This window comes from Parasteatoda tepidariorum, chromosome 10 (assembly GCF_043381705.1).
Source record: "Parasteatoda tepidariorum isolate YZ-2023 chromosome 10, CAS_Ptep_4.0, whole genome shotgun sequence".
Taxonomy (NCBI): domain Eukaryota; kingdom Metazoa; phylum Arthropoda; class Arachnida; order Araneae; family Theridiidae; genus Parasteatoda; species Parasteatoda tepidariorum.
In genome coordinates this window covers 18,582,401-18,596,888 of record NC_092213.1, presented here as the reverse complement: position 1 = coordinate 18,596,888, position 14,488 = coordinate 18,582,401, and the positions used below count along the sequence as shown (strand labels likewise).

General features: G+C 32.2%; 1 protein-coding gene across 11 annotated transcripts in view; it reads left to right on the top strand.

The window, feature by feature from the left end:
- The window catches only part of LOC107437896 (extracellular matrix protein f-spondin), a 163,144-nt gene that overhangs the window by 121,594 nt on the left and 27,062 nt on the right, over nucleotides 1-14,488 (top strand). For all 11 annotated transcript variants that reach the window (XM_071186225.1, XM_043045881.2, XM_071186224.1 and 8 more), the window contains exons 3-9: nucleotides 904-1,037; nucleotides 2,160-2,233; nucleotides 5,174-5,299; nucleotides 6,259-6,410; nucleotides 8,066-8,320; nucleotides 10,713-10,935; nucleotides 13,221-13,386. In XM_071186225.1, the coding sequence (XP_071042326.1) occupies nucleotides 904-1,037; nucleotides 2,160-2,233; nucleotides 5,174-5,299; nucleotides 6,259-6,410; nucleotides 8,066-8,320; nucleotides 10,713-10,935; nucleotides 13,221-13,386 (1,130 nt within the window). The remainder of the gene's footprint in view (nucleotides 1-903; nucleotides 1,038-2,159; nucleotides 2,234-5,173; nucleotides 5,300-6,258; nucleotides 6,411-8,065; nucleotides 8,321-10,712; nucleotides 10,936-13,220; nucleotides 13,387-14,488) is intronic.

The following is a 14,488-nucleotide window of genomic DNA, read 5'->3' as shown; positions in this document are numbered from 1 at the left end:
CGTCACAAAAAAGGGATATGTGTGTTTATAAAGATAAGGTACTGTTTTGCGCCTGATTTCCTGATTTGAAATATTGTCTGCGCTTATTAATTAGCATACTTAGGGATATGTTTTTGAATTATTCATATATTAGCTCTGTATGTAAAAATACTGTTAATAGATCAAATATTATTAAGGTATTTCGGTTATTATTTTGCACCCTGCGGAAAAGAATAAATATGGATATTTTAAGAACAAGAAAAAAGAAAAGAAAGAAATTTGTTCATAAACATGCATTTCATTAAAAAAAATCATTTAAGATTTTCATAAAAGTTAAAATTTTGAAATGTTCGTTTTATCATATTAAAATACAATCGCATTTTCAAATCGTGTTTAAAAATGTGATTTTTTTTTCGTATTTTTCCTAAGATATAATAATGTCAAATAGATGAAACTCTAAATGTTGAAAGGGTTAAAACTCTTATATTCATTATATTCTATAAAAATATTTTCTAAATACCTTACGAATTTTAACTAACTTACACGCAATTACTAATTGATTAGGCATTACACGAAAAAAAATTGATATGCTTTATTTTTTCTAATGTAACAAAAATTTAAAAACTGAAATTAGAACATGACTATAGGAGAAATATGTCCTTTATGAAATCAGTTTATCTTTTTAAAACAGAGTCAGTTTATTTAATGAAAAAAACTTTTAAAAACTAGAGACAGGTTGTAAATAATATTTTGATTAATAATTTTTAACAGTATTCCGCAGATTGTGCTAAATTTTTAACGCAATTTTAGCATAGTGTTATTGAAAATAATGTTAATTTTTCGTTGTTTTTGAAAAAAAGTTTTTTATTTTTTATTTTCACTATTTTAGTATTTAATGACCTTAAGTGCTTTATTAAATTTCAGTTATTCGGGGATGCAATGTGTAAATATTCCGAAGAATGTCCAAATGCTATCGTCCATGCCTCCCTAATACCCAAACAAGATATACAAGTCATGTGGAGAGCGCCACCTGCTGGAACAGGTTGCGTTGTTTTTAAGTAAGTATGAGTATAATGATAATCAATTTAGATAAATAAATGATAATCAATTTAGTATTACCTGATTAAAAACTTTAAAAAAATTAAAAGACTTCTTTCTTTAATAATTTCTTTTAAATTATTACTGATTTAATAATTTAAATCCAATAAGAATATCTAAACATCGAAACAGTGTTTTTTTCATAATCGTCGCTGAAGAACCCACCCAATTTTGAGTTTACGACTACCAATGTTTATTTCTGTAGCTTTATAATTTTGAGCCAAATCCAGAAGACAAGGGAACTCCTGGATTAAACATTATGAGAAATTTGCCTCCGTGAAGGACTATTTGAAGGAACTAACCAACATTTACGTTAGATGGAGAGGATAACAACGAAAACCTCCCACGGTCAGCCAGATGGCTTGGGGACTCTAACCCATGCTTAGTCTACCACTGAGGATATTTCACGTTAGCACTGTGGTCGGTGCAAGCCGGGTGCGAAATTCGTTTCAACCAGCCATCACTGGGATTCGAATCCGGTTCACCTCATTGGAGAGCGAACGCTCTGTTCCCTGAGCCACCACGGCCTTACTGTGGTCGGTACTGTGTAGTCAGTACTGCGGTTGGGTGCAGAATTTGTATCGACCAGTCATTGAAGGTATTTGGACCCGGATTACTTCATTGGGAGAGCTCTAAACTACCAAATATAATTTTAGCTATTAAATCCTATAGAATAAGATGGTAGGGTCCCATCCATAGAAGGGATGATGGTGACCCAGTTAAGAAGCTGAGTTTTGGATCGCTTACAGACAATTATAAAAGGGGGAAGGCAAAGCACCAGATGGATTGTTTCTGCCGAGAAAGATCTCGAAAACATGGGGATCAATTAGTTGAGAAACCTTGTGTCTGATCGAGCCAGAAGGAGACGAGTTGTTGGGACGATTTCGGCTTGTTCTAGGCCATCATGCTGATGGAAGAAGAAGAAATATCTAATTAATAATCATAAAATATTATTTTGTAAAAAATTTTGGTTGATTAATCAAAATAATTATTAAAGAAAATTAACCTATAAAGCAATAAATAACCTATAAAGCAATTTGATTACTACAATAAATTTATTTTTGATAAATACTTTTTTTTAGAGCGACAGTACAAGAAAATAAAGAACTCTGGTATATGGATGAAGGAGGACTTCTTAGAGAGTTGTGTGAAGAAGGTATTTATGATTAAGAAATTTTGTAGGTTTATTGCTATGTTATAAATTTGAAGTGCTTAAAAAGCAATTAGTTTGTAAAATTCTTCTTACGAGCGATGTATGATAAATTACCGCATCCATCACCTCAGAGAAATATACTAAAGGTCTCCACTTTAATGCTAGAGCATATAAGAGAGCAGCTCGCTTTATTCCCATTTTTGCTCAAATAGTTTTTGTGCTCCTCTACGGTATCAAGCTAAACTACAATACTCTGTTGCAAGTTTAGAAAAAAACCATTATCCCTATGGGGATAACTAGTTTTTCATGGGGATAGTATCCATTTGGCATCTAAGTACATGCCAAATAGATGCCAAGCTCCCAGCACGAACCTACATCAACATCGCCAACTATTGAAATGGCGTTGCACAGTCTCCTCTTTCTATGCTTTCTTATTACAGTAGGGAACCGATTATCCGGAACGATCGGGACCATCGCTATTCCGGATAACTGATTTTTCCGGTTTTCTGAATCGCTACAAAAAGCCGTTTTTTTATAGTTAAACCAAACTAAAAAAAAAAAAAAAAATTGGAAATAATCATACAAATAAGAAAAAACGATGAAGTAATACACTAATGATTATTTCCAAAATGATGGTAAGGTAAAACAAGAAAGAAAAATCGTAAAATCTTATGAGGAAAAATTTTTTTTTTAAAGAATGGCGAGAAAATTTATTGAATTTCGTTCCGGTTTTTCGGTTTTCCGGTTTTCTGATTTCCGGATAACGGGTTCTGTGTTCTGTACAACAATTCACAAGTAATAAGAATTAGTATTAGTACCTAAAAATCGTAACAATTATACCTCTTTCTGCTTGCATTTAAATAAACTGATAAAAGAGTTATAAATAATGTTTCTTGCAGCCGATTTTCTTCTACAGCGAAACTAAAGTTAAAATTCTTTATCTCGCATTTGATTTGTTAAGAGCATGTGAACATAAGGTACGTCATCTTCAGTGGTCCAATCATACCCAATGCTCTTGCAATGTCATATAGATGTTTCTTTTTCAAGAACGTTACCCATGGAGTCCAGTAAGACCACGAAACTATAACCTTTTTTCAATAATTCTATGATATACATAGTATAAGATAGCACGGAATAAATTTCCGTCTGACGTGTTTAATTTTTAAAAGTTTTCATATTGTTTCGAAATCATATTTGTTAAATTTGCTAACGAAATAACATGGAAATATATGCAGTAGTGGATGATTACTTAGATCTTATACCGCAATGATTTTTTTCGCAACTTGCAACGGAATATAGTTAGATTGACGAGTTCATTGTTTTATTTTTATTATTTATAATGGAATTTATGAACTTTAATGAAATAGTTTGGTTGTTTGTTTTGTTCTAGTTCTTTTACATACTCAGATATTAATCATTTGAAGACAAAAATACATTCTGTCGAATAAATTGCAATTTATTTTAAGTGTAAGTTTTCTCAACTTTTATTTTTCCTTAAATTTATTTCAGTGGTGAATAAAACACATATTTATATGCATTTTATTCACCGTTAATCTTCTTAAAGTAACAGTAGAATAAATATAGAAAAGTGATATAAATGAAGAATTTATTCTTCTGTTCATTGTATAATTTATCACAGGAAAAAATGAAACGAACATGAGTAAATACCATTATAATTTATAAAATTTTTTTTCAAATAATTGAGCTAAATTCTTAGCTAAAAGATTAGTAATTTGAAAATTTTCTTTTATGTTTCTACACTAATGTACAATATTAGAAAAAAAAAACATTTTAACAAGCACACTAACAAAAATTCACGCATTTTTATTTTCATTCAAAAACTCTGGTTGTAATAAATAAATTGTAATAACCTTAGACAACCTATACAGAAAAGTATTATTCATTCATACGGCAAATATAATTTTGCAATAGTAAGAAAAATATTTATACTCAAAGGTCATAGACACTAAATTTCAAACCGTAGAGTATAAACTTTTCAAATCTTCTGTATCAACAAATTGATACTAGTTTTGCTCGAGTGTGCAGCGAGAAGAAACTTTAAGAATAGCGTCGTGATGATGTCAGCGATGATAGTTTCTTCAGACGGAGTGGAATTAATTCTGGTTCAATTCACCGACGCGCAGTAAAACTCTCAGTAAAAAAATTCACAGTAAAACTAACAAGTTAATAAGCTGCACTAAGTGAAAAAATTCCTTTGTTGCTATGATATTGGTACGTAATTTACGCTACGTTCTGATTTTTTTACCTAGCCAAGAGACATGAGAAAACTAAGCCCCTTAAACTATTGAGATGCTGGTTTAGTTTAAATATTAAGGTGTAACTTTTTTTTGAAGATTCTTTGTAAACATTTCTACATTATTTAACGTCTTGACAAGAAAATTAACGTTTCTTTAAGCAATAAACTGTTTATTTATTGTATAATATCATAATTCACTTCAGTAAAGTGTCAAGTAAAGCTCTCACAATTTTTAAAATCTAATTCTCTTCAAAAATAGTTGGTTATTTAATAGTATTTTTGCTTGTTATAGGTACCTTGAATACTTAAAAGTAATTTTGAAGGTCTGAAAAAGAATACATAACTTTAATTTGAAATTCCGCTGGAAGAAAACCTAGTCAATGGCTCTCTATTATGTAGAAGACAAAACGTTTGTTTCATTTTTTTTAAATTTAAATTCCGATTCTCAACCAATGTGAAACTATTACCCACATGTTATAACTCTCTAACTACGTAAATTACAGGAACACTGATTTCACATAACAAGTCTCTAATTAAGATAGTTTTTAACAGAAAACAATGTTTTTTGTAAACAACTTATAGGCATTTTTAAACTATTTAATAAATCCAATTTAACAAGTGTTACATTTAATGAATCAATTTTAAGATTTCTTTCTCTTCAATTAATACTGTTCAACTTCTTTTAGAGCAAGAGAATCAGGATGAGCAGCCTGAAATAATTGAAGATTGCTGTGCCTGCGATGAAGCGAAATATGAACTTACATTCGAGGGCTTATGGTCAAGACATACACACCCTAAAGATTTTCCAACAAGTAATTTCACCAGATTATTCGTAAATAATTTATTTCATCATTAAATATTATTCAAATAGTATATGATACTAAAAGAGGAAATCCATTTTATTTAACAAGGTTACCCTTTTTTTCCAACTTATTGTACATATAGGCTTCTTAAATTTATATTTTTTCAATTCTGCTTTCAGAAGAAAAAAATCTGTCTCGCGGATTTACGACTTTGTTTTCATTTAATGACATGCCGAATATATTTTTAAATTTTATGAGTATTAGATTCTTTTCTTCTTATCATTAAGCTTAGAAAAACTTACATTTTTTATTTCAAATTGTTTTATTTATCAATTGCTAATTCATTAGTTCTTTATTTATTGCTTTCTCTGTTTTAAATTTTTTTCATTTCAAAAATGAAAAAAAGAATACCTTTACTTTTTTAAAAAAGAATAGTTTCGAAAACCTCTCAAATGAGACATTAAAATCTCTTTGACATAGAAATATTTTTTTAAAGCACAAAAAACGCGCTTTGAGTCGGAGTTAATAGGATGGCATGGTTTAATCCAAATAACTTCTTAAACTTTAAAAGCAGATACCTGCATAACCAATTTGAAATCGACAGGCAATTTTCATAAAACACTATTTCATGGTATAGTGTGTATGTTTAAGAAAAACTAATTAGTTCATCAAAAAACAAAACAAATTAGTTTACAACAATTCAGTTTTAATGGTTTCATTATTTCTAAATATATTCCCAAATATAGTTTTGCCATGGCTAAATTGAATTGCACAAATTCTGCTTGTAAGGAGCCAGCTTTTTCTGGAATAACTGAAAGATAATTAAAGCAAATAAAATATAACATTAAGGCGGGTGCCATTTGAACATTTTTAAACAATAACTGATTTTTTGTTTGGTTTTCGAAATCCTTGGTTATAACTTACAGGTATAAACATGATACTATAAACAAGTTTTTTGTTATGTGCAGATGAATGGTTGACGCATTTCTCGGATATTATTGGTGCTTCGCACACTGGAGATTTTCGAATGTGGGAGTATGGTGGTGTAGCATCTGAGGGAGTCAAAGAAGTGGCGGAGCGTGGAATCACGAAACGACTCGAATCTGAACTTAAAACTGAGGTTAGTTCTTATCCATAGTCCATTTGAATACATGGATTAGAATTTGAATTATACAAATGAATAGTTATCATTCTAATCAGATAATTTGTTATCCGAATTATTGAAGAATTTGACTTATACAATAAAAAAATATTTCGTAAGCAAAAAATGTAATTTGATAAGTGCTAAAGATCTGCAAAAGTGCAAATTGAATGATACTGAAGCTTAACTTTCAAATGCCTCGCGTGCACGAAGGTAGGTTTCCATACTTGATTTCTCGCCTTTCTTTCCTTCATCAACTTCTATTAGCAAATCGATATACAAATAACTGATGAAGCTCATATATTTGAAATTTAATAATCAATATGCTGGTTTTTGAAAGAAGTGCATGCAATTTGCAGGGAACAATATCTTACGTTCACATTTATTATGATTAATTTGAAACAGAGCTCAATGTATAAAGTTTCCTCTAATGGTGGATTACAAAAAATGATTGTATAAAATACAATACAACAGCAATGGAAATAGCAATGAATTGCTAGCAAAATAATGACAATCAGCATACTTTAAAAAATTATTCCGGACCTCTCAATACCTCCTTGAGGGTGAAATAGCGCAGAGTGCAGTGCAGAGATGCAAAAGTACTAATTTTATTCTTTCATCAGTGCTATATTCTATATAAATTGGGCTGAAGATGCTGTTTATTTAATGCAAAAGTTTTAATAAACAATTAAGACCTGTAGTAAAACAAAAAATAGTGACAGATCTTTGCATAAAAATTATGAACACAAATTCATGCTGCACACTGTAAATATTATTGAGCATCTGATCTCATAAAAAATTGCTGAGGTTTCACGAGAATTTTTTATTGCTTTAAATAATTCGCAAAGACACGACTAATGAAAATTATAGTCACAAATTCACGAAAATTCGGCTAAGTTTTCAAACATGTGATGTCATCAAAAATGTTGAACTCAATATTTTTGTTGCTTTAGAGAAGTTGTAACGACACGACGAATATAAAATATGGATACAAAGTCACGAAAATTCTGCTAAAATTACCAAGCACGTGATTTTATTAAAAATGTTGAGCTTTCACTCAATATTTTTATTGCTTTAAACAATTCGTAAAGACACAACTTATAAAAAATATGAGTACAAATTCAAGATGCACACTGCTGAAATTATTTAGAATCTAATGTCCCCAAAAATGTTGAGCTTCCACTCAAAATTTTTATTGCTTTAAATAATTTGTAGCGACACGACAAATAAAAAATATGGATACAAATTCAAGAAAATTCTGTTAAATGTATTAAGCACGTGAATCAAAAATGTTGAATTTTAATTAAATAATTTTATTGATAGAGAATTTGTAACGACACGATGCATAAAAAAATCTGAATACATATTCATGATACACACTGATAAAATTATTGAGCATCTGATGTCAGAGAAATGCTGGGTGGACATAGAAAGAAAACATAATCAAATTATCACTTTATTACTGTTGCCATAAACTTGTACGATAATACAATTCAACCAATAACAGCTAAATCCGAGGCTGTTGAGAGTAGCATAATAAAATGAGCATCAGGGGTGCTCTTTTTATGCAAACTAGTTACAGCTTTTTAAATGATGATATTTTTATTTAATTAAAATAAATTTTTCTTTTTCAGTCGAACAAGATAAGAACTATTATTAAAGCAAGAGGTCTCTGGTATCCTAATGCTCAAGGAAAAACATTCGCCGTCTTCAGAGTGGACAAGTTCCATCATCTCATGTCCCTGCTAACCATGCTGGGTCCGAGTCCGGACTGGATTGTGGGGGTCAGCGCATTGGAACTCTGCCTCAAGAACTGCTCATGGGTCGCTGAGAAAGTCATGAACCTGTATCCTTGGGACGCGGGAACTGACAGCGGGATGACTTACATAGTATGAGACAATAAGTCATATTTTAATTTTTAGTCATATTGTAAAGTTAACGCTGCAACACGTTAAAAAGTACGGGTTTTCAAGAAACCTTTTTTTAAAACATTAATATAGTAAGAACTTGAAAATGTTTCTTTTCCAAGCATTAAGTAAACCGTTTTCGTTAATTTTGTTTAACTTCTTTATAAGCAAAAAAAAAGAAAGTAATTCGATTACTTTAAATCTATAAAGAATTATTTGGAAAGAATTATATAAGAATTATAAAGAATTATAAAGAATTATTATACAAATTTATTGAATCTATAAAGAATTATACAAGAAATAAAAACATGAAGAAGTGAAATATTTACTGACAATAGATTTTGAATTAATACTGTTTCTTATCATATCTTGAGGGAATATATATTGTATGACTCTTTTGTTTTTATTGGGTCATTCCTTTCCAGAATTAAAAAAATCCATGCTCGGATGATTCATTAAAAATTTTCCATTTTGATTTTCACGATTTATTGATAAAATAGTAACACCATAGGAAACAAAAGAGCTTGATATTTATATATATGCTAGCGACATTGAGTCCCAGGTAGGATTGATTTATATTTCTGTTTTGTATGAAGTTAGAACTAAAAGCTTCTTTTTGTTCCAAAAGAGATCGTCTGCATCACTCTATCAGTACTAAAAAATCGCTTTGTTCCTTCTCAAAATTTATATTTTTATCTATCCTTTTTTATTTTTGGAGCGATCATTCTTTCTATGAATCCATTTTTTGCTACACCATTAAAATCAAAAATGTGAAACATTGAACATTGTTAACACAATTGCGTAACAAAAAAAAACAGTTTATAGTTATTAAAATAGTTATATTGAGTTGTTTGGAAAGTAATTTTGATTTTTCCCTATGAAAATGAAAACCGGTTTTGTTTGAGGAAATAAATAGTTCATTGAATTGTATATTTTCCATTCTTCTAAATACCTTTTGCTATGTTTCGAATAGTCCAGTTTTTCTATATTTTAGTAGTTTGATTTAGTAGATTTTTGATTGGAAGTAGTTTGATTTGCAGCACATAAAGATGTTTTTCTGGCAAAAAACTGAATCAGGTGGCTTTTGACTTTCTCAGATGGAGAAAAGGATCATTTAAAAAATTTTTTTATAGAGTCGCAAGCAAATATTGTGAAATTACTCATTTCTCTTCCCCAGTGATGATGCCTTTCAAAAATTGATAATTTTCTTGACGTTTCAGAAGCAAATCCCAGATATCTAATACGATAACACAAATTTTTTCCCCGTAAGAATATGAGGAACTCATATGCCGAGCTTTGAAAACGAAACTAGGTCTTTCTAATGCTCATGAATGGCCAAAATCATCAAATTTAATCTAACAGCGATCTTACGAGTTGTAATTAGCCAGTTAGCATCAGTTAGTGTTATTATTGAGACTTCATCAGCCTAAACTGGCATAATGCATCGTCGTATGTCTTAATCGAAGATTTTTGGACCAGTTTTAGCGCTGGTGTACTGCCAGCACTACTTTTCAATACACATCGTACGATTCTTTTTTCTTGCTTGAACAGCATTTCTACATGTTCGATATAAAAACAAGTAAAATATGCTGCTTTTTCCCTTTCTACATGTGAAAGGGCACTAACCAAAAACTACTACTTAAAATCAATCGAACTTTTTCAGAAGTATATCAGCCTTCGTGTGTCAGTTTTCAACATTTATAATGATTATACGACTTAGAAGTGAAATTGGCTGTGAAAATTACTTTCTTTTTCTTTCCTCCAAGCCCTGAGCATGTACCTAGGTTATGAAAACCCTTAACCATATAGCGCAGGACTTGGCCGCTGGTCCAGCACCACTCCAGCCTAAGTAACATAATACTTTAAAAAAAAAATTTATTTAGAAATTGAAAAAAAAAGAACAGATTTTACTGAAAGTGTGGAATTTAAGAAGAAATTGGACAAAAAAAATATTATACATGTGAAATGGGAAGTTATTAAAATTTTAATAGATAGTCATTATCCGCTAAGAAGTTCATTACTGTTATTAATCTTTTATTTAAAATATTGTTTGTAATAAAAGTTTTCTGCCAAATTTCTAAATTTGTTGGGCTAGGCTGACGACTATACCAGGAGACAGTGTAGGAACAACTAGTGAGATAATGTTCAGGCGAACCTTGTTGGCCGCAGGTGCAAAGATCAGTATCTGTTATATGCAGGTAATTAAAGAAGGTTGGAAATGGTCCATGACCCGTCAAGAACCAGATGACTTGTTTTGTGAAAATTACACTAAAGTAATCTGTTGGAGAAAACACGAAATCACTTTCCGAACAATCCATGAGTTGTTGAGTCAATGATGTGACTTATTTTCTAATGACGTACTTTATTATTTTAGAGCCAAAAGCTACCCACAGTTCCACAAGAAAAGATTCGTCGCATCACTTCATCAATGCCAAACAATCCCCTTTCACCTTTTTATGATTCATCTGGGACTCCAATGAAACCAGTCGCCAAACTCACTGTCACAAGACAAAGGGTCTATGACAAGGATTGTGGAGATTACGATCATCCCAGTACATCGACCACCTCTTACAGCAACGAAGATGAAGACGAGCGAAGTTCGTTAATTTTTAATCGTAAATTGTTTTTTTTATTGGTTAAGATTAGTTATTTATTTGCAAACAGCGTTTGTCAGAAGTCGAAATGAGTTATCCGTACTCATCGGCTATAAGGATCATGTATTGGTGACTGCTTTTCTGAGTTTGCTGCTAATACCAATATTGGCCAATACAAATTAAATATAGGCCGGGATAGCCTGGTCGGTAGGGCGCTGGGCCCATGTCCGACAGTTCATGGGTTCGAACGTCGCCTGCCGAAGACTTTGTAGTTGGTGACTGATGCACGTTAAAATTCTGTCCAGTCGAAAAGTCCTCCATGTTCCCAAAACAAATCAATACCTCTGGGGGTACTGGATTGGAGACCGATCGTTCTCTGATTCAGGTCAAAATTACGATCTATGGATGAATGAATGGATGTATGAATGGGTCCGTTTTATAAACAGGTGTGACGTATGACGTGGCAAAAGTCGAATTCTTGGCCATAGATGGCGCCACTGAAAAACAAGAATCGTACACTCTGACTTCAATTTGCTCGGTTCGACAGCTCGGTCCAAGCAGGCTTCGACAGCAGGCTTTTTCCAAGCAGGCTTTTTCCAAGCAGGCTTTTTCCAATTCGACAAATATTTATTATTTTTACATATTTCCGTTAACGAAACGAAATTTATCAACCCTCACAATAATATTGTGTTTAATATTCTCGATATCATCGTCTTCACATGGATCGTGATCTTATCAAAGCTGATATCTATCGTTATCGTCAATAAATGTGATACATTCGTATTTGATATACCTATGAGTGTATTGTTACATTCTGTTCGAAAAGAACATCGGATTCTCGCCAATACGGCTTCCACTGGTTTCCATGGAAACAGTACCGGTATATAATTGTCATAATTCCGTATTGTAGCTTATAACTTGACGCCCGGTGGCTGAGCGGTAGCGCTTCGCGCTGTCGTGCCACAGGTCCCTGGTTCGATCCTCGGACCGGGCAAGGTTGACTCAGCCTTTCATCCCTTTAGTGGGTCGAAAAATGAGAACCAAGCATGCTTGGGAACTAAACACTGGGGGTTACGCGTTCGGCTGACCACCTGACCGGAACATCTGCTCCTGCACCCCAGAGCCCAAGGTCAAGAAAACTGGGATGGGCACAGTAGGCCTTGGCCCTCTATGGGCTGTCGAGCCACTGAGTTTAGTTTTTTTTAGTTTATAACTTACTAGGTACAATTTATGTAATTACTGAAACTAATACCTCCTTAAAAATGGCAAATAAACAAGGTCATTTGACAAATTGCTGTTTTTTTATAATAATAAAGTATTCGGTGTTCCAAAATCGTCAATTTGAAAATTCAATTATAGAAGAAAGGAAGGAGATAAAAAGGCACGGTTTGTTGAATTTTGCTTAGAGAAGTATGTTTTCATAAGTTTCAAGTTTATTAATAGCTTTCACAAACAGATGGCGCTGTAAATTAATAAAAACAATCAAATGATACTTTCTGCTGCACATCAGACCATTCTTACAGAATTATTTACATGGGCGTATGTTAATATTTTCATCAGAAGGCTCTACGTTATTAGTGCAAATGTTGATTATTTCAAAAACATTGCCTTATAGTTTTTATTAGTTTAAATTCCCATCTATTGGCAAACTTAGTAACTAATTTTGAAACTTTATGAGAATAAATATTTGGCTCCCTTAGAATGAAACAAATCATACATTATCTTTGTTTTAAAATGATTTTTTTTAATTTTTGGATTGCTTTCGATTGGCTCGTTTTTTGGAACATTCGTCAACGTCACCAGTGTCATAAACACATTTTGCTTGACATCAACACATAACGTCAAACTCATTAATTTGCGTTGTTTCGACGTAATTTTATTACCACCGCAATGAAAATGCCTTTTTATTTGGATAATTACTCAAAGTTCACCATTTATAAGTTCTTTTATGTGTGCATTAAAGTTCATAAAGGCACTTTTCATAAACCATTAACGTATTTATTAGAGTTCATAAATTTAATGCCTGAAAAAAAGTTTTTTATTCATTAAGTAATATTTAATCATTAAGTAATAATTAATGTTTAGTAATTAAGAGTAAATCTCATTCCCTGAGAATTATTATAAAACTAAACTAACTTGTATAACAGACCAAAGTTTTTTATAGTATTATGTTAAATATGATATTATCACAACAGGTAATCTATACATTGTTATTTCCGCAGTTAAAAAAATATATAATTTTTTTATTAGTTTCCATTGGTTCTGAAGTGATTTTAATTCTATTGCAGTGGAATGTAGAGTAACTGAATGGTCTGATTTCCAGCCCTGCAGTGTAACTTGTGGACAAGGTGTTAAAATGAGGTCAAGGCAGTATTTGAATAAGCAAAAAGCAGACATGACCGGATGTACAGTCCCGCTTGTAGACAAAGAAATGTGCAATCCCTCTTGCGTGGGGTATGTGATGTTATTTATTTAGGTTACATAGCAGAAACAGTCTAGCTATTAGTTGTGCATGTTGTTCCTGGCTATCGATGTTCACAACTATAACTTAAAACTGTTCATAGTGCTATAAGGGTTTCATATTCGTTTGACTAACTGTGCGGAACTTTTTGTGCTTAGCTTTCTTATCAAACACAAATGATGCTTAATTTCATTAAAAAGATACGAGTCGCATCCAGAAAGTAAGTTTCCCGAATTTAAAAAAAAAAGAACTCACACTTTCAGGAACTTATTTATTGGCAAACAAGTACAGCAATGTTTCAGCTATTTTTCAACATAGTCTCTACCAGAATTGAGACAGTTGTCGTATCGTGGGATCAACTTTTGTATCCCTTTGTCGTAGAACTATGCCGCCTGTGAATGGAACCAGCATCTTCAGCTCTTCGTCGTTCTCAAAACGCTCACAGGAGGACAGGAATTTATTGAGGTGCAAGAAAACGTAAAACTCAGGGAGCAAGATCATGGCTGTAAGGTGGATGATCAAACAACTCCCAACCAAATTCCGTCAGAACAACTGCTATGCGTCGTGACGTATGTGGACGAGCATTGTCATGGAGAAGCACAACACCTACAGTAAGCATTTCACGCCTCTTGTTTTGAACGGCACGTCACAATTTCCGCAGTGTTTCACAGTGACGGTACACGTCTGTCACACGCTGGCTTCATTCACAGGCGGCAAAGCTTTACGACAGAGGGATACAAAAGTTGATCCCACGATACGACAGGTGTCTCAATTCTGGTGGTGGTTATGATAAAAAATAACTGAAACATTGCTGTACTTGTTGCCAGTAAATATGTTCCTGAAAGTGTGAGTTCTTTTTTTTTAAAAAATTCGGGAAACTTCCTTCTTGGATGCGCCTCGTACTTTCACGTCACTGCTTATTTTTCATATAGAAAATATTTGAAATTGTACAGGATTTTCAAGGTTCCTAACTTGAATTTAATAAAGAGTAATTTATGCCGTAGAATGTCAATCAAGTGTATTGCTTGTGTGTCTCTACATAAATAAATAAGGCCGCTGCACTTTCAGAAAAAAACTCTCTCATTTGATGATTCA